Raw genomic sequence first — 26,526 nt, 5'->3', positions numbered from 1 at the left:
TTCTTTTTCTGTTAGTGATCATTTAGGAATAATTAGCCCAATTGACAGTTTTAAGCAATAGGGCTATATATATCTAGGTTCATGAATTCTATTGAATGTTAAATGATTTGAATATAGTCTATTATTTTTATGCTGATTTGCAGAAATCTTTCCTAAACACTTGATTTAATGCTTTTCCTTTTGAATGTGTATTGGTCTATTTGGAACATAATTAGATTATTTTCTCAGGTTTGGGTTACTTAAGCAGGAAAGGAATTTCTAGTTTTCTCTATAATACTAAATCCCAAGTCTTAAAATGAGAACCTTTATAGTATTTCATCACAGTTTTAGCAGAAATATACAGTTTTGAGGAATAATAATGCCATAGTCATCATAATTGTTTAAGTTTCTAGCTCATGTTGTTAATGCACAAAATCTACAAGACATTAAATTATGGACCAAATTACCTAAGAGTAGTTTTAGGAAGAAAGCCTTTTAATAAAGAGTGAACACTACACCAAACTTTAAATAAATTCATAAACCCTTGAAGTGCAATAAATGCTTTTTATTGTATGCTCATTTCAATAAGTAACATTTAGAAATAATAATCCCACATAACAATGACAATCTTATTTTACAGCGTGTACATCATTTACAGCCACATAACACACTATTTTAAATTTTCCAAATTTAATATTCTGAAGTGAAGAAAGATAAAAAATTTATTCTCAAGGAACAGATTCTCATTGGTGCAGAAACAGAAAGGAGAACATTATTTCAAACACAAAGCCACAATATAGCATAAAGTAAAATTACATTTTAATTATGTTGAACAGCTGAGTGTAAACATGAAGCAACTATAACTTAAAAGTACACATCATATGCATTACATTTATGAACAAGATTTTCATTAAATTTCCCTAAACCAGCTTTTTATATTAAGCGCCATTTTGATTTGCAGCATGCTAACACAAAGCGTTGTTAAAAGGATGCATATTTTAAATTTATACACTGTAAACTGAATATCCACCTCCAAACTCTATTGGCAACACAGTGTTTTGTTAAATACTGCATATATGCTGCCTCACGTTGAAAATGCATGTTAATAATATGGTATATAGATTTTAAAAATCAAAATTTTCAATAATGGCATAAAATTGCACCATTAAACATTAGAGCAAGCAAGACTAAACCAACCCTACTTGCTGAGACTGACCTAAAAAGAAACTTTAAACATTGTTTTTTAAGAAAACTGTGTTCTCTCAATTTAATCTTTAGACCATTAAGAAATATAGTGCTAACTTTATTTGCAACACTACTGCTGCATCTGTTTTAGAAAGCCACATTTGACTCAAATACTTTTGTCATATATGCCATACTGAAAAATCAACTTCAACATCAGAAAAAAGGGAACTTTCATCTCAGACTTCACCTTAGACTTCAGCAAAGAATGCTGTATTTTAAACATCCTATCCTGTGATAAAATCTTAGCAGCTCTGAAATTCTTTTTAATAGCATTGAATTAATATAAGCTGTTTTTCAGTGACATTTCTTTTAATGAATACACAAAACTTTTGCCATTTCTGGAATTCAATTTTCAGATACCGTAAAAAAGGATCAATGACTAAGTGACTGATGGATGACTGCATTTTATTGCCCCACCTCATTTCGAAAATCACATTGAAGTGAGACTTGCTTGCCACAGCAAAGCATTGCTAAACTCGATTATGATTTCTTCGGAAACATTTATCTCTAGTGTGATCAGCCAAATAAAGTCATTGTCTTTGCTTTTCCCTTCTGTAGTTTAATTATGCATATAATACTATTAAATAGACACTTAAGAGTTTTTCTGCAACCATTCTATGGTGCTTCTTAAATTCTTTAAGTAATTTTCAAAGGGCTATGAGATCCCCCGTCAATTCAAATATTTCAAGATCTCTAATACAAAGAATGTAAAGTTATGATTTATTATCAAGCTTTGGAACTACATGAAACAGTTCATGAAATTTTCCTCCCATGTAGCATATCATATTCTTGAAATAGCTTCCTTCTTTATATTGACCTTATTACATAAGAGCCTCCTTGTGGTGCCTCATAATATGCTGATTTTTTTCTGATGGTCTTCGGAATCCCTTCTTGCAGAATTCACACCTGTGTGGGTAGTCTTTTGTATGTATTGATATCACATGTCGTTTAAAGCCAGATGCATCTGTAGTGCTATATTCACAATACTCACATTGATAAATCTTCCTTCCAGTGTGGGTCTTCATATGTTTTTTGAGCTCATTTTGTTGTCTGAACCCTCTCTTGCACCTTTTACACTTCAATGACTGATCCTTTGTGTGAACTGAAAGGATATGACCACTAAGAATAAATGGATCTGATGTTTTAAAGTCACAGTGCCTACACTGATGAATCTTCCTACCCTTATGGATATCGCTATGCTTTTTGAGCTCAGAAGGACGATGGAAACCTTTTTCACAGACCTCACATTTGTGAGGAAAATCCTTAGTATGGACAGATATGATGTGCCGCTTAAGGTCACTTGAGTTGGTGCTCTTATGGTCACAATGAGGACACTGGTGTGTCTTATGTCCTTGAAACAAATCCAGATGGCGTTGAAGCTCCCTCTCATCACCAAATGCTTGAGGACAATGCTCACATTTATATGGTAAATTGCTACCATGCTTAGACTTAATGTGAGTTTTCAGATTTGACTGATCTGCACATCTGAAGACACAATACTGACACTGATATGGCTTCTCACCAGTATGGGTTCTCATATGTTTCTTGAGTTCAGAAGGATGTCGAAAGCCCTTCCCACACTCAACACAAACATGAGGAAAATTTTTGCTGTGAACAGCCAGTAAATGTCTGTTTAATAGTCCTTGTTCTGCAGTTTCATAGTCACAGTATTTGCACTTGTGCATCTTCGGCTCCTTGTCTCTTAATATGAGTTTATTTGAACTCAGTGGACTAGCCTCTCTGTATCTTCGTGTGTATTCTGTAAATTCATGGGTTTTGTCAACTTTGTTTATAAGCTTATGGCTTTCCAAGTGGTTATGGAAACTCACTTTCTTGTTAGTTGTAAAGTCACAATCTGTACACTGATATTTTTTTCTCATCAAATGATCAGGATGGTTCTTCATGTGTCTTTTCAAGAATCCCCTGGATTTAAACTTTTTTGTGCAAATATGGCAAGGGTATACTGTCAGGGGCTGTCCATCAGGGCCTATTATAACAGCTACATTTAAAAAAAAAAAGGAAGTTGTGACATTTGGCCAGATGTTTTAAAGGGTTTTACAATAAAGGTGCTAAAATTAGCTGGCATTCACAATGTGAGAACTGTACTAGTAGAATAAAATCTTGCAGGATAAAATGTACATTAAAAGCAACTTATGATGAAATAACTCACTAAAACGTCCTAAGCATCTTTATACTATAGATTACTCACCTACCAACATTTTATATACATTTTGTAAACTAGAAATAGGCACCCTTTATTGTGAAACCAACCTGAAAATTCACATCTGGGTAAAGAGCAAACAAACACAGTTTATATACCAGTCAAGTATTTAAAAAAAAACCAACTATTTAAATCAAACACAGGTATATGGAAGTGGGACTACACTGTAAAAACTGACTCTGTTTCCTTTGCTTATAAAAAAAATGACTTCCACATTTCAAATCATGGCAATATTCATAAAAGAAAGTAGTAGTATTTTACCCGTTTGCCACTGCCTCGTTTCTCCCCTTCTCCTCTTCTTGGCTTTTTGTTTAAGTACTTTATTTGTATTAATGCTATCACAAATTTGAAGGTACTGTGCTGCTGTACTACTTCTGCTTTCTAATGTTGAGTCCAAGGCGTTTCCTGGAAAAAAATTGATACACTATTAAACTACATAATATTTATACTATTTGCTTCTGGTTAGATGAATTACTAGATATGACATGGCATTAAGTTGCCATTGTGGTGCTAAATTTCACAAAGTATATCCATATTCTCTCTTTTATACCTTTATACACACACATACAATTACACACACATACAAAATCTGTAAACACTATACATAAGATATCATGTGAAATTAACTTTAAAATATCTCGATTTATTTATCCTAAAGCAATAAACTAATAAGGTGAATATAACATGAGAGACTTTTATGGCCAAAACAAAATATTAGCATCAGATCAATTTCTCACCAGTGAAGGCTGATGAAGTTAAAGAGACTTAGCAAAGAAATATGTATGTGTCAGTGAACCAATATAGTCATGGTGACAATGTGTAATATATAACAAAAAATATATCTCTTGTATATATGCCTTATGATAATTTAATTAATGTAAAATGTATTAAGACTGATATTAAAGGGGCGCCTGGGTGGCTCAGTGGGTTAAAGCCTCTGCCTTTCGCTCAGGTCATGATCCCAGGGTCCTGGGATCGAGCCCCGCATCAAGCTCTCTGCTTGGCAGGGAGCCTGCTTCCTCCTCTCTCTCTCTCTGCCTGCCTCTCTCCCTACTTGTGATCTCTATCTGTCAAATAAATAAATAAAATCTTTAAAAAAAAAAAAAGACTGATATTAAAGACTAAGATAGATGTGGCAGGCAATTTACCACACTTTCAGTGGCATCAGTGTATACAGAATAAAGTACTTAATAAAATCTCAGTTCTCACCAATCTGTTATGCCATGCAATTTAGTTTAAAAATGTAGACCCATGGGGCACCTGAGTGGCTCAGTCCATTAAGCATCTGACTCTTGATTTCAGCTCAGGTCAGGATCTCAGAGTTGTGAGATTAAGCCCCCCATCGAGCCCTGCACCAAGCCTTGTGTTAGGCTTTGCACTGAGCGCAGTCTGCTTGTCCCTCTCCCTCTGTTCCTCCCCCTGATCTCTCTCAAATAAATAAATAAAAATAAATAAATAAGTAAATAAATAAATATCTAAAAAAAATGTAGACCTGCAAAGCCATTTAGCTTATAGGCTGTGATGTATGCCTCTCATCATTTCCTCTGACATCTACATTTAAATTTAGAGTCAAGTATCTCCTAAAGGTAGAAACAGAAGAGTCAGACATTTTATCATGAGAAAAAGTCTCTTTGCTTAAGAAAATAAAAAGAACTATCAACCATGGAATAACACTATATGGAGTATGTATTATAACTAAAAAGAAAAATGAAGCTGACACATTGGTTTTATTTAACAGTTATGTACATCTACTGGTTGCCACAGATATTAAGAAAATAGTTCTGTCCCAAGGAAGACATTAACAAGGGTTTATATCATGGGTAATTTTTACTTTTTTTTTCAAAATAATTTCCATTTTATAATTTTCTCCATAACAACCTTTTATGATTCATGTTGTAAGTTGCCCAACATTTTTACCTTGAGATAAATCTAAAATGAACTGTGTTCACAGAATAACACATCACATCTGTAAAAAAAATCAACTGCCCCAAACAGCAAACTCCTATGTAATTAACTAGATAAGATATGACCAGGCAAGTCAGAGTGTCTTTACACACAAACCAGTAACTGCTTATTTTCCAAGCAGTATATAAAACTGGTTATTTAACTTATATCTCATATATAATGCTCTCTCACCTGATGCTTGACAATCTTCATACCTCCGGGAAACTCTTCTCTCATCTCCTAAAAAAAAAAACTAATTAAAAACTTACATGCTGAGTATAATGATTACTAGTGGATCACATCTTAATCTACAAAAATCTTACTTTGACCACTGTTCCTTGGATTAAATTTTTTTTTTGTTGAGTTCTTCCTCTCCCATAGATTAGATATAATTTCACGCACTGAAAATAAGGGCTACTGTTAGCATCCTTGGAACTGTTAACATCCAGAACAATCTTACATTTTAAATAAAAAATTGAGTAGATACTTCTGCAGAATACACTCAAAATTGAAGATGCTCAATAAACGACTGTTGAACGAATGAACCTTTGAAAAAACCGAGATAAGATAATGAATTGGAACACCAAAATTTTTCAAAGTAAAGAGTATACCTGGACCTTTTGTAAATTAAGTAGGAATGAGGTAAAATAGAAAAAAAAACTTGATAAATTAACCTTCCATTAGATACTTTGTACAAGAGCATACCTGGATTTCTGTTTTTCAAACCCCAAAAATCTTATTTGTGTTGCTAAAACATGAAATAAGTTTTTGAAAAAAGGGAAGGACCAATTTTCAAAGGATATTCCTATTTTAGAAAATAAAAATTTTTATGGTACTCACTTATGCAGGTAGGATTTTAAATAAATCCTACTGAAAAACAATGCATTAAGCAAGGTTTATTTTAAATAACAAGCTATATGGTAGGAAAATCATGTAAAAGTATCTAGATATTAATCAGTCCACAGCAAAACATTTTATAATATTAGTCAACTCATGGGGGGGCATGAGCACAGCATATTTAATGACCTAAAGGCTGATCAAATAGATATATGTACTTATCAGGTGAAAAAATACCAGTGTCCTACCATATGCCGCAGCCCAGACAACAGAGACAATTGTTTTATTAACATCAGAGTCCTCAAGCTGAGTCTCAGGGAGAGAAGTTCCTTCCTCTTCCCCTACAATGACTTCCATGTAAACTTCATCTGCTATTTCAGCGCAACCTAAATTTTAGAAATAATTGCTTGTTTATAACCCCAAATATTTAATAAATGGGTAAAAATTCCAAACAATTTAAATCTTTCAACTGTCAAGATTTCAGTTTGGTTAATTTAAAAATGACATTAGGCACTTTGGAGACTAGTGCCACTAGGAGACAATCATTTATCAAAACTCTTATTCTTAGAACCTAGCCTATGAAAAGGACTTTTAGGTTATATAAAACATGTGCGCTTGAAATATACCGACTGATTTTACAGTCCATTGGGCATTACAAATTTGTAAAAAAAGGTTGCAGTCCATAATTCTGCCTGATTGTTCTTTGGAACTCAGAAAGCATTTCCCATAGAATCAAAACTAGAAAGTGGTCCTTGCTACCCCACATTCTGTAACTTAAATGCAGTAGTGTACATGCAAAGAAAAGTAGTAAAAAATACTAGTAATTGAAAAAAATTAAATAAAAATAATTAAAATCACATATATATGTAATATATATCCATACACACACACACACACACACGCACAATACATATATAAGCTGGTGCTCACGAATATGTGGACACCTTTTAAGAGGCAGGATTTTCAGAGACCCTACTGAGAAAAAAAAGCATTAAGTGAGACTCATTTTTAAAGAATATAGTATTGGTGTAAAAAATTTAAACCTAGAGGGTCATTTAGTGTATTTTATGTGATATAACCCACTTAGATTTAGGCTGTTAAGTAAAAAAATTGGCTTGAATTTATGCTTTTCCTTTGACTCACATCCTGGGATCTTCTATTCACTATGGAAGAAATGTGGGAAAAAATGTGGAGAAAAAGTATCCCTGTTCTTCCAAGTTTCCCTTCTTTCAACTGATGAGAAAGAGACACTGATTAAAATTTGCCACATGCCCAAGGAATTCTGGCATCAGCTAACCTCAGCTTCAGTCTCCCACCTTCCCTTGTGCCCCTTTACCAACCAATGAGTAAAAAAATAATAATAAAGAATTTAGAGGCCAATAGAAATGATTTTCCTCTTCAATCAAATCCTCTAGACTTACTTGTTCTTATATTTTCAACTGTGGTGTATTATTCATGTTTGGGATTGGAATTCAGCTTCCCATGGCTTCTAGGGAAGGAAATCTGAGGAGTGGAGATCAGAGTACAGTATAGGTAAAACTGAGTATCATCCAGGTAACGTACTGAAGTGGAGGCTCTTGCCCTTCTAAGGCAAAACAAAATAGTTTTTTTCTCAGCATGTCAAGAAGACAGAAGAAGCCTTAGGGAAGGACTGCATTCCTACACTGAGGTGAAAAGAAAGCAGGCAGAGAGTAACATGTCTTCGTAAGGAAATGGGCAGCATGGCGGGAAAGGAAATCTGAAGAGTTATTTTCACCCTATGGTACTCAGCCCCAAGAAACCTTAAACAGCAACTACCTGGAGACCATCAAAGGCATAATAAGTAAATATTCTGGCAGCTTCACCTATTTGGAAGAATACTTACTTATCCAATCCTTCAATGACAGGAGAACCACCAGTTAACCCTTCCATTGCTAAATCCAGAGAGAGGCCAACAGTGTTCACTGCCATGTGGAAAGTACACTGGCAGTATTTAGGCAGATATGAGTTGAAATCCTACATTCCTCACTTAATATTGAAATTATCTTGTGTTATTTAATATCCCTGAGCATTTTTTCCTTCCATAAAACAAAGATAATACCACCTACCTCAGAGATGAGTTGTGAGTGTTAGCATGTATGCAACATATCCAATAACACACAAAATAGATTTCCCATAATTCCATATATATCTGTGGGGACTAATGAAGTCAGGAACCATATGTTATTTATCTCTGTATCCCTGGAATCTGAGACATAGTATTTCATGTTTGCTGATTTGAACAATACATGTATGCATGACTGGACAAAAGGACCATTTCCTTTTAAAATAATTACAGCAAAGGTCAGACTTCTTTTATTGAACTTAGTTCCTATATAGTGCTTGTATTTCTAAGACTGCCTAATCTATTTTTTTAAAAGAATTCATGATAGCTACTGACAAGTCACTACAGTGCCCTTGTACTGATATCTTACTAATATCATCTTCTTCTTGAGAAGAATCTTTAACTGCCATGTAAACCATCTTCTCCCGCTGCATTCGGCTCTGGTCAAGCACTCCAGCTACAGAATGTCCATTGGTGTACTCACTCTCTGTGACAATTTCTGTTCCACCTTAAAAATTAAATCACATATCAAAATAGAGAAGTATCATGGAATAATTTCCTAAATTAGTAAGAATGATGTATAAGAAATATTTTCCTGGGTGCCTGGATGGCTCAGTTGGTTAAAGTGCTTTGGCTCAGATCATGATCCCGGAGTCCTGGGATGGTGCCCTGCATCAGGCTACCCACTCAGCAGGGAGTCTGCTTCTCTCTCTGCCCCTCACCTCACTAGTGCTCTCTCTCTTTTACTCTCTGTCTCTCTCTCCAATAAATACATAAAATCTTCAAAAATTTTTTTAAAAAGGAGCAATTTCCTTTAGAAAAAAGTATTCCCCAAAATATTCCAATATAAATTTCCAAGTGTCAAGAGAATTTTCTTAAAAATAACACTCTAAATTTCAGTAACCACTGAGAAATAAAAACAAATGTTAACACATTATACACATGCCAAGCACTATATAAGCCTTTAACATGTGTTTTGCCCATTTAATCTTCACAATAGCCCTATGAGGTAGTTACTATCATTATGGCCATTTCATGGATGAGGAAACTGAGACAGAAGGAGGTTAAGTAACTCACCAATACTCAGCTAAATTGCAGAACTAGGATTTCTAAGCAGCTTACCTCTAGCATACCCTTAAACACTCAGTATTACTTTCTACTCTAAATCAAATCCTCTCCACTCATTTGTTTTTGTAGTTCCAACTGTAATAGTCTACTTATGCTGAGAGAATCCAAGAATGACATATTCTGCATTCCTTTTTATTCATATACAATTTTTTAATATTCCATCCCCAAAGAAACCTATAAAAAATCTGCACTTTAAAGACAATTTTAGAATAGTTGCCAGTAAAGATAAGAATTAGTTTTAATTTTTATTATAGAAATAAATTAAGATTTGTACCTATTTCAACATCATCTTCAGCCTCAGCTTTAAATATATACACTTTTATTACTTCTGAACCAAATGCATCTTCTTTAACATCTTCTTGTGAACCATCACCTCCGATTTTTAATGGTGTGTTCCCCATATGCTCTAATTTTTCCCCAACATCATCCACTGTAAAATATAAAGAAGAAACTATTTTAGTCAAAAAGTACAACTGACATTTAGTGGATGTTAAGCATAAGTGAAACATGAATGTGTTAATCACCTATCCACTATATTCACTTAATGAATTATTGTGCAACTATTGAAAGTGATATGATTCATGAAAAAAAACCAGTATATGAGATCATATACATTACATGATCATAACCATATAAAAACTTATTTGGAAATTTTAATTTATATATGAAATACTTAATAACCATAGGGTTTTAATTAAAACAGTTTGGGAAATGATTAAATCATCTTCCATTACGTTCAACATTTTAAGTTAAATCTTAACACCCAGTCAATAAACAGAAAAAAATCAAAACATAAAATACATAGTACTCATAAAATAAGCTCACATAAGCAACAATTTCTAAATAAAATAGCAATATTTCTAAAACAAATTAGCATATGAAATCTAGAATTAAATAAGAGGAAACAGAAAACAGCTGAATTATTTTATAGAAAGGGCTTTTTAGAAATTAAAAAAATAAAATCTTAATACTTTTGATTCCTGTTGAGTCAATGGAAGACAACTTCAAACCAGAAATTTTGTGTACTTCTCTATTTACTAACATATGCTAGACTCCAAAATCATGTACAAAGGTAAAGCAACAATATGAAAATATTTCTTACATTTTAAGTATGCTTAAAATTCTGATTCTCTGCTCTACAGGCTTTAAGAATAACATTTATTTTCACATGAATACTATGCACAAACTACGCAGTAAGTATATATTAATAAACTTTGTTCTTTGACCACAAATATTAAGTAATACATTTCCCCAAATATTATATGTCTACCATTTTTTATTTCAATGTTTGTACCTACAAAAACTGAAATGTAATCTGTATGGAAAATCTGCTCCTTCCTATTATGTATATCACAGCATCATATATGAAACTTAAAATTCTAAAGCCTCTGCCTATATCTAAACCGTTCCAGAACTGTTTAGAACAAGAATAAAGTGACATAAAAAAGTTAATTCAGTACTCTTAAAAAAATGAATTTCAAGAAGATCTAAATGGGTTAAAGTCCAGATTTCCCTTACCTCAGTTTCAAATCTGATACCTACAAGCTCGAAAATATTCTTTTGGCCTTTCAAAATGGTGAAAGACACTAAGTTTCAGAAATTCTTTTTAACAATGCAAAGCTACTTCAACTTTGTGATATAACAGAAATGATTCCATACTATTTAAGAGTTCAAATAGCCTGTCTATGAAAGAAAGGACCCAAGTGATCAAAATAAATAGAATAAATATTTTCATTCCATAATAGCCCTTAATTCTAATACTATGTTTTTTTGGCAAAATTATTTTTGACAATGGGACAGATTAAAATGAAAGATTAAAAGATGATGAAGTAGCTGATATTGAATTAATAGCTTTTTTAAAAATATGTTAAATTAAAACAATGACATCACAGAAAAAAAAGGAAAGTTACGCTTCCAGAAAATGCTTTCTCATTCTTGAAAATAAAGACATAGGTTATGCAAAAACCTCAAAGTGTCCAAAATATTAATTTCTTAACTTGGAATAACTAACAGTAAATTAATAGAATACTGAAAATACTCTCATTTGGTATAATTGGATAGTTTAAAGTGATCATAGTTCCTTCTGCAAAAACGGAATTAAAACTATAATTCACAAAATTTAAGCTCATGAAATGAAATACAGTTTGTGGTTACTTCTCCATAGCTTTGTACCATAGCTTTTACTTTAAGTACTGAAATAACTGTTGCTATTCTGGTTCCATTTATACCATGCCTTAAGGTCCTTAGCTTAATGTATCCATTATTTTCTACTTAGATTCCTCAGAATGAACAATTTTGAAATATACGGAGTAACCAAACTTGTTCTGTATTTTAAGTTCATGAAAGATGATAAAGTTATTAAGGATGCTTGTGTGCAGTTTTAAAAGATAAACCATGAACTTAACCAAGATATATTCTATCTTCTTTGTTATAGAAAGTAACAAAGTTAACAAAGACTTAATAGACAATGGAGTGATTTTAGAAAAGGATCCTCAAAGATCTTCTTAATGCAAATAATACTCAAAATACCCCAAACTAAGGCTTAACCTTTTTGCTTGTTGTAAGGCTTACAATATCCAAGTCCCACAGTGCTGTTTCTTAACCCACAAGACGTTCCAGACAGTAGTAGCAGGTAATATTATATGCATCACAGAATTCTACTGGTGCTAAATGTAACATAAAACAGTAAGATGCATTGTTGGCAAGTTTGCTAATGTTCAATATTCTTTTATATATCTCAACAGCACAATTTGATTAAAAATTCAATATTCCTTTTAAAAGCTGAGTAGGCTTTTTAATTGTACCCTTTTTGTGTTACATCTACCAAAATTATCTGGTAGAAATGTTATTATCAATATAGAGTATATTAATGCTCTATTATTATAATAACCACAGAGATCGGATCAGGCAATATGTAAAGGATCTATACTTCCTAGCACTGAAACAACCAAAAGTTAGTAACATTTAGATTATGAAGGTGTTCTATTCCCAGGTGTAAACCCAAGATATCTTAAAACATACGTCTGCATCATATCTTGTACATGAATCTTCACAGCAGCATTATTCATAACAGCCCCAAAGTAGAAACAACCTAAATGTTCATCAACCAATGAATGGATAAATAAAATGTATACCCTTATAATGAAATATTAGTAATAAAAAGGAATGAAGTACTGACACATAACACATGCTACAATATGGATGATCCTTGAAGGCATTATGCTAAGTGAAAGAAGTCAGACATAAAGGGCCACAAATTACATGATACTGTTTATATGAAATGTTGAGAATAGGCAAATCCATAGAAACAGAAATTGGATTAGTGATGGCCAGGGGAGGGAGAGTGATAGGTGGAGGGGGGTGGGTCCAGGGTGACTACTAAAGGGCATGGGGTTTCTTTTTGGAGTGAGGAAAAAAATTCCAAAATTGTGGTGATGGTTATACAATGCTATGAATATATTAAAACCACTGTGTGCCTTAAATGGTAAATTTTATGACACGTGAACTGTGTCTCAACAAAGTCATTATATTAAAAAAAACATTTAAACTTTTCTGTTTTTAGCCTTGAAATCGGTGAGGTTTGTTGGGATTTCCCATAATGACCCTAACAAGAAATTTTGCTTTATATAAAATTATGTTCCTGAAAGAAATATAAACAAATTTTATAGGTAAAAAACAATTGAATGCTTTATATTGGTTCATTATTTAATGAAACATTCCTCTTCCAGTGCAGCTCTTATAAAGGAAATCATCACCCATAAATGTTTTATGGATGTTAGGTACTTTTAAAGAAGAGCACACCTAAGATAATTTTAGAATCATACAGTTGTTCTATATTAATTTTCAAGTTACTTAAGCACAAGTGGGAAAAACCCTAAACATCTGCTAAGACAGAGAATTTGTGACATTTGGCCTGAAAGGGGAAAAAGCTCAAATGCTCCTCAGATATGAGAGAAGACAAATTCCCTACCTGTAAAATTCAGCTACTGAAAAGATTTCCTTATGGGAGTATTTAGGGATTCAGGAAGAAGACAAAGGTCTGTTTTAATTCCTCTACTTTATCTCTTGGGTATTTTGAAAATCTCTATCTTGGGAAAAAAAAGCAAAACAGAAAAGAGGACTTTTAAAATTAGCACTGAGGCCTTTATGACAATTTATTCTCATAACTCCTATAAGATTCAAGGGCCAAGAGAAACCAAAAGGTAGAGAAAATGAAATGAAAATTTTGAAGGAAGAAAGGAAAAAGCTAAATCAAAAGAGAATAAAATAAAATAAATGAAAATTGTAATGAGTAAGTAGCTCCAATTTGAGTATAACCATTATAAAAATGGTCAAGGATCTGTGTGGTGAGAAAATGGGTGATATAAAAAAATATTTAATTTCTGCATATTACATTTTCTACAGTAAAAAACTGCTTAGGTTCTAAATGGGTTTTAAAAAATCATTGCTGTTTCTTTATTAATGATTAAGGAGTTAATTAATTCCCAGTCTAAATTTCCCCTAGAACAGTCCCAGCATTATTCAAGCAATACAATTTTCTTTATAATCTTCAGTTTACTCCTATTAGAGTAGGACAAAAATCCTTTGCATTTAACATATATGGCAAAATAAAGATAAACAGTGTAAATTAAAATATTCTAGAAACTCTTAAAAATCTCCTGCAGAATCAAATCATAGCAGATATGTTAAGGTCTGACAATTCACAAAACATATGATGTCTAAATTTTAAACTACTCTAATATCAAAGAGTTTGATCTGACAAGTACTTTTTTAAAGGCATAATATTATTTTGACACAGAACAGCTGCCAACTTTTGTCACACCATTTTATATGATCACCCATATTTTTTTTAACATCAGGCTAAGATGTAAATATGAATTGCTTCAGTAATGGACATCAATTTAAAAAGAGGTAATAACATTTGCAGACAGTATTTTAGTGGCATAACTTATTCCCTTAGAAACAATGTAAATATTCACCCTGAAAAGTGGTTCTAGAGGGAAAAAGTTAACATGCTAGACTTCAGAATCATATTTACAAATTAAATAAATCCAATTGGTTTTCAGTTTTAAATTCACTGATACACATATAACATACAATCACATTATAAACACATACACATAACTCTACCTGCTGATGTACTTCTCAATCAATCCTTTTTATTTTAAAAAGAGAAGCACAAAAATCCACCATGAAAAAGTGAAGTTTTATCTAATCTTTATTACTTCCATCATGCTCCCTTCCAATTTTTAAAGAATAGACCCACTTCTTCCTCACTCTCCTTCAATAACTCATCATGAGATTTTTATTATTGTTGCTGTTCAGGCAAACCCACCACTTAAAATGAGAACAAGATATTTCTATCTTCCTCCTTCAGATAGAATGTCTTATAGACATCATAAAGCAATCTGAAATAAACACAGTAAAGTATTTTTTTGCTTAGAATATACACATGCACATTTAGACAAACAAAATAAACACGGAGAATTGCAGAACACAGAGTTTAAGATTTCCTTTTCAAGTATTTAATAAAAAATTAATTACACATTTCGTAATATAATATGCTTAAATTCCTAAGCAAAACTGGACTGACAACTCCAGTACCTGCTACAATAAAAAGAAAGCAGTGGCTACATAAACTTCCCACTTTGAAATATATATATTTACCATTAAAAATTGTATCAGTTAATGTTCTTATTGAACCTTCCTTTCTGCTCTAAGATATTAATTACAGTATTTTGCTTAATTCTGGATATGAACTTTCAATGAGTAAATTAAAAATATGAGCAAGTTCTGGGGCACCTGGGTGGCTCAGTGGGTTAAGCCGCTGCCTTCGGCTCAGGTCATGATCTCAGGGTCCTGGGATCGAGCCCCACATTGGGTTCTCTACTCAGCAGGGAGCCTGCATCCCCCTCTCTCTCTGCCTGCCTCTCTACTTGTGATCTCTCTCTCTCTCTCTCTCTGTCAAATAAATAAATAAAACCTTTAAAAAAAATATGAGCAAGTTCAAAAAAGCATCCCAACAATACAGCTTTGGAAAAAATTATTTTTCAAAAAGACTATCCCCATGATTTATATTGAATAGATTCCCCATCCCAGAAAGCCTTCCCAGGTTATATATAAATCAATCTCCCAAGTAATTCTGTCTTTCGTTTCACTTACAAGATATCATTAAGTAGTCTTCAGAAGTACTCTTGACATCATCATCATCATCATCATCATCATCATCATCATCTTCGGTTTTAATAGTAACTGAAGAACCAGGAACACCACCAGCTGCTTGAATCACAGTTTCTGTATCCGAATTAGTTACAAGAACCTCCTCTGATACCATTGTGGGAGAGTCAACTCCTGAAACACAATCTTGGACCACATGTTCTAAGTGTCCATCAGGACCAGTAACAAGGTCAGCCACAAAAACCTGCTCAGGTACTCTAACAGTTTCTGTAATTAGCTCAGAAGTCAAGATATGATCACTATCATCTTCCTCTAAATCTTCTTCAATAGCAACATCAGCTTCAAGTACAGCTTCAGGAACAATTACACCTTCTGTTACTACATCAGTCTCAGTGATGATATCAGGCCCATGGACAACTTCAGCTGCAAGGCCATGATCAAGGGTTATCCCATCATCTGTGACAACATCAGAAACTAATACAGCTTCAGGAACTGAAACAACAATATGGTCTCCATCGATATGTGCAGTACCAGCCATTCCAGCCACTATAATACAAACAATTATTCAAAAAAGTAAAGTTATTTTATTAATTAAAAGTACCATGTTTAATGTATGAGATGATACAAAACATTTTAAAAATAGGAAATCATTCTGGCCAAACTATCATAAAAAAAAAAAAATTAACTGCACTAAAAACCATCACCAGCGGCATCTGGCTGGCTTAGTCAGTAGAATAAATACATGACTCTTGGAACCAGGGTTGTGAGTTCAAGCCCCACATTGGGCATAGAACTTACATAAAAGTGAAAAACAAACAAACAAAATAGCACCAACCAGGCACTGGGGTGAAGGTAGGTGAAAACAATGTCAGTAAAATCTAAATTACGACCTTAAAAATAATGCACGTTATTTTCAAGTAAAACATGAAAGCCACATGAGATATCATTATATTAGAACAGCTAAAATTAAAAAAAAAAAGAATAATATCACCACAGGTTGGTTAGGATACAAAGAAATGGTCTGTCATACATTGCTGGTAGAAATGTAAAATGGTAGCAGAAACTCTGGAAAATATATGCCAGTTTCCTACAAAATTAAACATGTATTTACCATACAACCCAGCAATAACACTCCAGGGCATTTTCCCCAGAGATATTAAAACATATGTTTACACAAAAAACTGTAGATGAAAATTCATAACAGGGGTGCCTGGGTGGCTCAGTCATTAAACGTTTGCCTTCGGCTGAGATCATGATCCCAGTCCTGGGATCAAGCCCCACATCGGGCTACCTGCTGGGCGGGAAGCCTGCTTCTCCCTCTCCCACTTCCCCCTCTTGTGTTTCCTCTCTCGCTGTGTCTTTCTCTGTCAAATAAATAAATAAAATCTTAAAAAAAATTCATAAGAGACCATAGTAGCTATTACACATAATAGCAAAAAATTGAAAATAACCCAAATGTACTCCCAGTAGATAAATAGTTGGTAAAAACAACTCTGGCACATCTTTACCATGGAATACTACTCAGCAATAAAAAGGGGACAGACTATTCATACATTCAACACCTGAATGAATCTCTAGAATTGATATTGTACTACAGTTATATAAGATGTCACCACTGGAAGAAGAGGAGTGCAGGCTACACAGGACACTATGTATTATTTTTTCTACTTCCTGTGAGTCTTGTATTTCAAAAAACTAAAATTAAAATAAAAAGGGCACACAAACATAAATGGGTATTAATATGTTTAAGTTAGTAAAATATGACAAGGTGGCTATATTATAAAATATGCATTATAAACATAAAAGTCTCTAAACTTCCTTATAAAAATTGCTATATTCAAAAGAGGAAGGAATCTTTTAACACCCGATTTTGAGGGGAAAATTCCAACTCATTTTAGATAAAGATTTGGTTTGATATAATTAATACACAGGGGCTCTAAACTGCACTAAATTCTAAACTAGTAAATCTGCAGGAACAAAGCTTTAAACAACGTTTTTCTTGAGTAGCATGGTAAACACCAACTCCTACCCCCTTCACAAATGTAAAAGTGTAAAATCCCTTCATGAGGAACTCTTAAATCCTGCCTCACTTAAGTGTACAGAAAACAAGTTAATAGAGTTTATGGACCAGATTATAACAAAATTATCTACATTAAATAATCTAATGCAAAGTCTTCCTCACATAAAGTCATACCTGAAAGAGTGCCATCTGCTAACCAATGTTCATTATTATTAACCAATGCATTATGGAAGTTAGTTAGCAAGTCAGGATGGAGACCAGTGGACATTATTAATACTCTTACCCAACAAAAGATAAGGTGAGAAGGGAAAGCTACCTTTCAGAATTATCTTCCTTTCAATCCCTCTGCATTGTTCTCAGTATTCTCAAACTCTTGCCTAAACCACCATATTATCCCAAAAGGACATTGCCTCAATCTTGGAAATCGGTAGACAAAGAAAGCATGTATAAAACAAGTACTTCCTATTCACTTGTTTCTCCACCGGCCATTTCGGAGACAGGCAGTTGGTGAAGGTTCAAATTCAGCATTCAACCAGATTAGGAATGTGGTTTTTAGCAAGGAAAAAATTAAACGCTAAACCTATAAAATTCACAGTATTGGAATTCTATGTATATAAAAAATTAAATTAATATTTTATAAAATCCTTCCACAGGTCAGACTTAAAATATGGAAAATTCTGGAGGTTAGTGTGGTTCCTGAGAATAGACACTAGGTAATGATCAAGCAGAGAATAATGCTTAGTGCTGGCCTGGGTTCAGATGAACCCGGCTGGGAGGATTCTAGTCTCTACTCTAGTAGGAACTTGCCTGTCAAAATAAATCAGATCTAAGCTAAAATAAATCCAAATATGCTTGTTTACAAGCATAAATATGAACTAAAAAATATCTAAATAATAACTAAATAATATCAAGGATCCTAGACAAGGAATTGACAAGTTCCCCACAGGGTGCTGACAGATTACTCAGGACAAGATCCAAGACATTTCCTATTAAATTTGCTTTTTCCTCTTATCAGCTCATCTGCTAGATCCCAATGAATTTCTAAATAAAGTTAGGTATTTACCTACACACTAGCTATATGAACCAATGACTATGAACCAAGCAACCTGCTAATATTTTTACATGTATTATCTGTGTTATTATCTCCTTTTTAATATGAAGGAACTATAAAAAGTATGAAGGAATTATGGTTTAAAGAAGTTAAATAAGCTTGCTCAAGGTTCAAGCTGAGGGCTGAACTTACTGTTTAACTCTAGACTTAATTCTACCTGCCAAAAGGAGAATAGAATTTACTTACCATAGAGACTATTTGGTTTTTTTTTGTTTGTTTTTTTAAGAGATTTATAGGGTTAACCTCACTATTAAAGGAATAGTTTGAGAGAAGAAAGAGTAAAAAATCTGGGGCACCTGAGTAGCTCAGTTAAGCATCCAGCTCTTGATTTGGGTTCAGGTCATGATCTCAGGGTTGTGAGACTGAGCCCCACATTGGGCTCTACACTGGGCATGGATCCTGCTTAAGAGTCTCTCTCTCATTCTCCCTCTCCCCATCCCTACTTGTGCATGCATTCTCTCTCTCTTTAAAAAAAATGAGTAAAAAGATCTATCACATAGTTACTCAATTAAATTTTAAAACATTTAATAAGCAGCATTGAGTGGCATTAACTATTTATGTCACTAGGTGACAAATTATAAATGGTAAGAAATCATTATTTAAAAAGTGTGAAATTGTATAACCAAACAACAGTAAGAAATAAGTCATCATTTCAAGCATTTCCCATTTTACTAAAGTTATTTCATTTAAATGTAAATACCTGGAATTTCACCAGAGGTATAGGATAAAATTTAGTATTTGTTGGGTCTATCTTGGGCCACTATCTAAGGTTGTTTTGCTATTTAAGTCACAGAGCAACACAGAGTTTTTGCATCAATAAAACCTTAACTAGTAAATTCAGAGGCACAGATTCCAAGGACAACTATTATCCTGAGACACAAGCAAAGTTATTACACAAATCACGTAAATTTTTTAAATCTCAGGGGCACTAGGGTGGCTCAGTTGGTTAAGCTCTGCCTTTGGCTCGGGTCATGATCCCAGAGTCCTGGGATCCAGCCTGGGCGGGGTTCCCTGCTGAGCGGAGCTCCCTGCTGAGCGGAGTCTGCTTCTCCCCTCTCTCTGCCCCTCCCCCTGTTCATGCTTACTCTCTCACACTCTCTCTCAAATAAATAAAAATTTTAAAAAATTTTAAATCTCAAATATCCTTCAAAAGAAACTGGTCTAATGAGTTTCTGAATTAAATTACTATTTCAAATCCTTAATATAGTAGCGATCCTATCCCCACCAAGAACATTATAGAATCAAAAGATCCTGTGATACATCGTATCATTACATATTATCCTTACTTGGTTAGCTTTAACTGTGTATGCCAAAGTGTTTCACAAACTTCATTAATTTATGGGACTGCAAATATCTAAGTTTTGATATTGGCAGAAATTTAAAGAGAAGCTGATACAGGCTACAATACTGATAAAACTTAAAAGGCCACATAGGGTATGGTTCCACTTATATATAGGTAAATCCATAGACAGAAATATTAGTGCTTGCCTAAGTCTGGAGCAGGGTTGGGGGTGACTGCTAATGAGTATTAGGTTTTATTTTTCCAATGACAAAATGTTCTATAATTAGGTAGCAGTGATGTGTGCACAACTCTGCTAATATACTAAAACCATTGAATTCTATTCTTTAAAATGGGTGAATTGCATGTTATATGAATTATTATCTCAATAAAAAATAAAATAAGGAAAAAAAGAATGTACATAATGTATTTCAATATGCATGTTCTACTTCCCTAGCAACTAAAAGGAAGTATTAGACATAATAAAGGATTGATTAAACCTTAAGACACCAAGGAGGAACAATGAAAAAGGTAAGAGGAAGACCAAGAAAATATTCACCAGCACTAAACAGATATTTTTTTTTCAATCTTAGAAAGATGTTAGGCTTTACTTGTTAACAGGCAACTTCTTCAGGAGTGAAGGGGGTCTGACACTTCTCCAAATGCTACAGAGTAGGTTAAATTTTTTGTATCATATGGAGAAAATGCTGTATTTATTCCATTTCTAAGATATTTTTATTTTATTTTATTTTTTAATAGATTTTATTAATTTGAGAGAGAGAAAGAAAGCACAAGCAGAGGGAGCAGCAGGAGAGGGAGAAAGGGCTCCCTGCTAAGCAGGGAACCTGATGCTGGCCTCTATCTCAGACCCTGGGATCATGACCTGAGCCAAAGGCAAACACTTTAACCAGCTGGGCCACCCAAGTACCCTCTGAGATATTTTTAAAAGGCAAAAAAATTAAAGGTGACATTTCAACCAACACTTATTTACTATTCTGAAGTTCAAGTGTTCCAGTATTTTAAAAACTATTTCTAGCGAGGAATTCACAAAAATTTTTGTGAAATCTTTACTCTTCAGTTCTTTGTTCTGCTTCTAGAATTTATTCCTGTACTTTTTTCATCCAAGATCACTTCTAAGTCATCCATAATGAACACAATTGACTTCTGACTCATTTAGCAAAATGAATCAATGATTGTTTTCTATTTCATCAATTCACTACATAGTCATCTCAATCTCCCACCACATTCAATCTTGATCTATGCACCACATCTTTATTAATCAGACAAAAGTGTCAAGGAATCATAGAACTGGAGAGGACCTTAAATGTTATCTAATCCAACCCCCTCACAAAAGTGAGTTAAGTAATTTGCCCAAGTTTACACAGATAGCTAACAGGACTACCAAGACTAGAATCCAGTTCTTCTGACTCTCAATACTATAGGCCTTAAAAGGGACAAAATAACATATTCACATTAATGTGAAAACACTGGTAGCATTTTCTTAACTGAGAAAATCATTACTAGTTGTAATCCCCCATCCCAATATTATCTTTGATAATTCCATAATACCTTGTTTTCTCTTTACTTTTTATCCCAATTTACTATTTGTCTTTTCTACTCTCACTCCACTTTTCTTCAATTCTTACCACACTATCCCTGCCTCTTATACTTCGGATACTTCAATCTCTTCTATAATTCAGACTCACCCTGCCCCAATTCAGTTTCTTTGTTGACTGTGATAGTCTTAACATTTCATCCAAATAACTACTGTTAAGAGTCTACTGAAAAACTTGGCCACAAAAGTAGGAAATCTTTTTTTTTTAAAGGAAAAATGTAATGTTATTAGAAACAACTTTCTGAGGATATTGCATCAGAATATAATTAACCACATAATGCATGATTTTCCTATATCTCACTATATAAACACCTAACTTCTCTGTAATGACTGAAGTAGTTCCTTTTCCAGTTTTTGCAGCAATACAATTTAAAATGAACTTTAGAAAGTCAATTTAATAATTCCTACATTTGAGAACTGATGTTTTTATTTATGTAAACTGAGTTCTTTTCATTTTCAATGTCACATTACCACTATATTCTAAGTTTCCTTACTTCACCCTTCCCACAAAATTTTAAGAATGATTTTAAGAAGACTACGGACACATAGTTTACTTTAAAGAAAATGAGCCCTACAAATGAATTTTCCTAGCAAAAGAATAACTTTTCTTAAACTATCCCCTTCTTCAATATAGTTTTGATATTTAGTATGCTCTGACTCTTAAAAATGAAAGAAAAAAAATACAACAAAGAAAATGCTTTACCAAAATCCTGCATAATCATGGTATGGGCCATTCTACAGTCTGATGTGTGCAATCCAAGACTTCCACCACCTGAATCCATATTTAACAAAGTTCATTCACAAATCTCTGTAAAAGAAATGGTTTTAAAAAATAGTTTAAATACATTTAGGCCAAAGTATGTTGTTCTGAGAAAAATGCAATGAATAATATGCCTCAGAACCAGGTGTGCAAATCTTATTACAAATGAAAATAAAAACCTTGATTAGATACTTTATGTGACAAGCATAAGTAAAAGAAGGGCTAAGTGAAAGGAAATAAATAAAAGATAATGGAGAATAAGGCACAGTAAGGGTGACAAGCCACAGGGGAAGTGATAGAAGCAAGCAAAAGAACAAAACAGTAGCACTGACGCTCCAGTTAAAATGTAGGTTATAAAAGAAGAAAAAGAACAAAATGACAACAGGCAATATGGGATATGTATACATTACTAGAGGACTCAGATGTCTAGTATTAGTGAATTTCATCCAGTGGTTCTCATCCATTTCTTCCAGACCCAGCTCAGCCCTGCAGCGGAGCTCTGCAGATAAACTTGTGTTTCACCTCTGGCTCTCGGGGTTCTACTTATAATGTTAAATGTTCTATCCCAGTTTCCCTGGAGTTCTTTGAGCCAGTAAGGACTTCTGGCCTCACTCTACTACATTCTCTTGTCTCATAGTTTTGAGGACTCATGAAACATGACTGCTTCCTAAATATGGTAGAGATAAGATCAATCACATACAAACATTTAGCAAATTGTTCCTTTCAGAATATCATTTACTTACAATTGTACAACTGATTTTTTTCCCCTTAATCATTAATAAAGTCACTCTAGCTTCAAGCTAGTTTTGAAAGCAAGGATTCTATTTCATTTCAAGTGATGTATCCTGTATTTAAGATCACCAGACAGTATGGAACCTAAAGTCAAGTGCTGTCACTAAATATATTTCTTACTGTTATATATGTGCATTTCCCCTTCAAACATAAAATTCGAAGTATATCAACCAAAAAACTGTCAATTTTATAAAGCATTTGTCTCATTTTTATTTAGGAGTGTTGAATAAATTGGGCTATATTGCACAAAAGATGAGGTTATATCGTTAAACTTTTAGAAAGCTGCCATGTAAAGCAACTTAATCTATCTTTAAGTAAGATCACAAAGATTCTGTTTCCTTGCTTTAAAGTTCTGTAAGTGTACAGAAGGCAGGAGAATATGACATTTTAATCATGTACATAAAAATCCTTACAGCAGTAGGTGTTCTTTCTGTTTATCAAATATTTCAACAAAATTACTTATGTATTAACAAAATTACAAAGTTTCAGAAGTTCTTGGCTGTATTTTGTCTTTTTTTTTTCTTTTTTTTCAAATACCACATTGTTTCCTGCCTCCAAAATGAAGCCATCAGAGGCCAGGAGAGTTCATGATAAACTACCTAGAGTTCATGATAAACTACCCCAATTTCACGGAGATAAATCAAAATGCCATAAGGACTTATTTTTAACATTTAAAACAGTGTACTATTTCAGCTTTAATTAAAATAATTGCTTTCTTTATCACATAACTAATAGAACAACTGCAAATGCCTGAAAATGTTTTAAACACTTACTTTTAATTATTAAATAAGATAAAACAATTTGTTAATCACCTTAATATGACTGTCTCGAAGAGATTGTAGATTTTCTTACATATTGTAAAATAAAATCTGCAGCAATTTGTTTTTGTTATTTTTCCTTCTGACTTATGTTATTTTCTTTGGAAAAATGTTCTCTTTACCTATTGTAAAAATACATTCATAATTAGACATTTTAAAACATTTTAAACCAAATCTCTTATACGACTTGAGAATTTTCTTTACACTTTAGTATGCAGGGTGAGGATGAGAAGGGCTCAAATGCTCCAATCTGTTCATCTAAAAAGCATCAGAATGGATTCTGACAGAAACAACTATCTACTACGATATAAGCAACATTACTACACTCAGAATTCAACCACTTCATTACATCAAATCTTCTCTACAGCACATTTAAAAATCACTAGCAACACCTTATTTCGGAAAGTGAAAGAGAATCAACCAAGGGCAAGCTTTCTCCTTGCCAAATGGATAGAGAAAAATCTGCACTAGCGCTCAATTAAGTGTAAAATTTTTTAACAAATAGTGCAACTACTGCAGGAAGTATCACACTGTATGAATACCCAATAAATAAATTGGAGCACCTCTTCCCATATAGGAAGTTTAAAATAAGATCAATAATAACTAAGGTATGAGAACAGCATTGTGTTAAGTATTCAATAGCCAACAGATAGGTGGACTCCTCAGAATTCTCAAGAGTATCTCACATCCTTATTGAATGGAGGTAACCGCTAAGTACGCTTCAAGTAAGTATCTTCCTATCAGTGTACGGGGAGAAGAAATCACAAAACAAACAACAACCAAAAGAAAAAAAAACCCGACATTTTACTCTCATCCGTCTCCTGCAAACAGCTCATTCCAGACCTAGCTTCTTGATGATGTAAACAGGGTGAGAGGGGACGAGAAATCTTAAGGCAGCAGAGCAAGAGAATATGAAAGTAGTATTTGCGGAGACAGCAGACAAAGGAGCTCTGGCAAGTAGCAGTATTGCAGCTTTGGACGCAACCCGCTTCCCGCATAAGTCTCCCTTTCCCACGACCATGCCAAGTTTCAGTCATTTAGGGCAGAACGCACACACGTGCCCTCTTCTATATTCCCCATATGACTGGATTTTAAACCGAACCAGAGAACCTTCTCCGTGGAAAGGCAGAAAGCGAAGAGACAAGAATACCCTTTCCCCTCCTCCCTCCTCTCACTTGGTGCAGCGGTTGCACCGCTGCTACCCACGCCGTGCTGCCCAACCCCTCATCCTCCTCGCGCTCTCTGGGCCCCGCTACACGGGAGACGGCTGGGAACCAAAATGGTGGTGTTTCAGTGGAGACGACAACTGCCGCACACACCCGCCCTCCCCCCAGGCTCTGCCTGCTCCCTACCCCCTAATATGCCCGATTCGGTGCCACCTCCTTGCAAACGCCAGCATCCCTCACGCATTCCAAGGTTACCATAAACAGCAGGCGGGGTGGGGGGACAGAGAAACGGGAGGGGGCGCCAATGAAAGGAATACTGGGGGGTGTCGCCGAGAGAAAATGCCAGGGGGATGCCGCATTCTTCAATTCACCGTTTTGTTTTCCGCCATTTTCCCGTCACCCTAAAGCACCGACGGTCTCAACGACGGCTCCTGCCCCTAGGGGATCTGGCCTAGAGGAAGGAGAGGTGGCCTGTAGTGGGGAAACACTCCACTTCCCTCCATTCCTCCAGTCGCCAGCTGCGGCTGAGAGGAAAAACTGCCAGACCGAGGGTGAGGCAAAGCTGAGGGACTAGACGCCACTTCCATTGTTCCCTTCGCTCCACACTACAAGCTGGGTGTGAGCCTCTCCTCCTCTCCCACGGGCGACACTGAGCGCCGCGGACCCAAATCCCTCGACTTTCTCTTCAGGCGTCTCCTTACCTGCTGCCACCACTGCCGCCGCCGCTGCCGGCGGTAGGATTCTGACCGCGCTCCAGGTTTCTGCGGGGGTCGCAGCTGTGGATCTGTAAGGTCCTCACATTCGGGTTTCCGAGGTTCCGCAGCCCGAGCCAATCACAAGCTACTCTGCGTCTGGGAGGCGCGCCGCCTTGTCCTTCTTTATATCGCTGCCGACATGCTGAGGTTGCATTACGTCACGCTGCCCTTGCTGCAGGGTAGGGGGCCAAAGAGAGAGCGCGCGCGCGCGCGCGCACTTGGGAGCTCGAGAAGCCCGCGCTGGGTTTGTGCTGGGAGACGCAGCGGACTTGCAGTGAGTGGTGGGTGGTGGGTAGTGGATGGCGGGCGAGGCGCGCGGGTCCAAGTAAAAAAGCTTTAGATCTTGGGGCACCCCTGAGGAGTTTCCGTGGGAAGATTTTCTGTTTTCCAGGTTTCCCAAGGGAGAGGGGGAGGGGGAGAGGAAAAAAATCAATGACTGAATGGCAATTCATTGAACCTCTAATACATGTTGGAAGACATTTAAAAACAAAAACAAAAACAAAACAAACACCGGCCCTACTCTCGAGGATTTGACCAATTAGGCCGTCCAGAGTGGTAAGAGGTATGTCTCCCTACCAAAAACCCTGTGTGTGTTT

The 26,526-nt window shown here is 34.8% G+C and overlaps 1 protein-coding gene across 9 annotated transcripts; it reads right to left on the bottom strand.

Moving 5' to 3' along the window:
- Positions 1-231: 231 nt before the first annotated feature.
- ZNF711 (zinc finger protein 711) lies at positions 232-26,034 on the bottom strand. Of its 9 annotated transcripts, none has more exons than XM_045995465.1 (11): positions 25,877-26,034; positions 22,805-24,131; positions 22,343-22,447; positions 15,600-16,160; positions 9,712-9,867; positions 8,680-8,817; positions 6,475-6,612; positions 5,713-5,790; positions 5,582-5,629; positions 3,707-3,850; positions 232-3,223 (listed from the first exon to the last, which is right to left on the bottom strand). In XM_045995465.1, the coding sequence occupies exons 3-11, from the start codon at positions 22,419-22,421 to the stop codon at positions 2,046-2,048; spliced, it is 2,520 nt and encodes an 839-aa protein (XP_045851421.1). In that variant the 5' UTR covers positions 22,422-22,447; positions 22,805-24,131; positions 25,877-26,034; the 3' UTR covers positions 232-2,045. The 9 variants fall into 9 exon arrangements, with proteins under 9 accessions (XP_045851421.1, XP_045851420.1, XP_045851419.1 ...); XM_045995464.1 differs by having other exon boundaries at positions 22,810-24,131; XM_045995463.1 differs by having other exon boundaries at positions 22,343-23,066; positions 24,004-24,131.
- Between the last annotated feature and the right edge of the window lie 492 nt (positions 26,035-26,526).

This window comes from Meles meles, chromosome X, assembly GCF_922984935.1.
Source record: "Meles meles chromosome X, mMelMel3.1 paternal haplotype, whole genome shotgun sequence".
Lineage (NCBI taxonomy): Eukaryota > Metazoa > Chordata > Mammalia > Carnivora > Mustelidae > Meles > Meles meles.
This window is presented reverse-complemented; position numbering and strand designations above follow the sequence as displayed.

What these genes read in the sequence shown, in the direction of transcription:
- ZNF711 (XM_045995465.1), bottom strand. Translation starts at nt 22,421, where the DNA reads ATGGATTCAGGTGGTGGAAGTCTTGGATTGCACACATCAGACTGTAGA. An exon ending in CATGATTATGCAGGATTTTG is followed by an intron (nt 16,161 to 22,342) that starts GTAAAGCATTTT and finishes TTTGTATTATAG; the next exon opens with TGGCTGGAATGGCTGGTACT. An exon ending in AACGAGGCAGTGGCAAACGG is followed by an intron (nt 3,224 to 3,706) that starts GTAAAATACTAC and finishes TTTTAAATGTAG; the next exon opens with CTGTTATAATAGGCCCTGAT.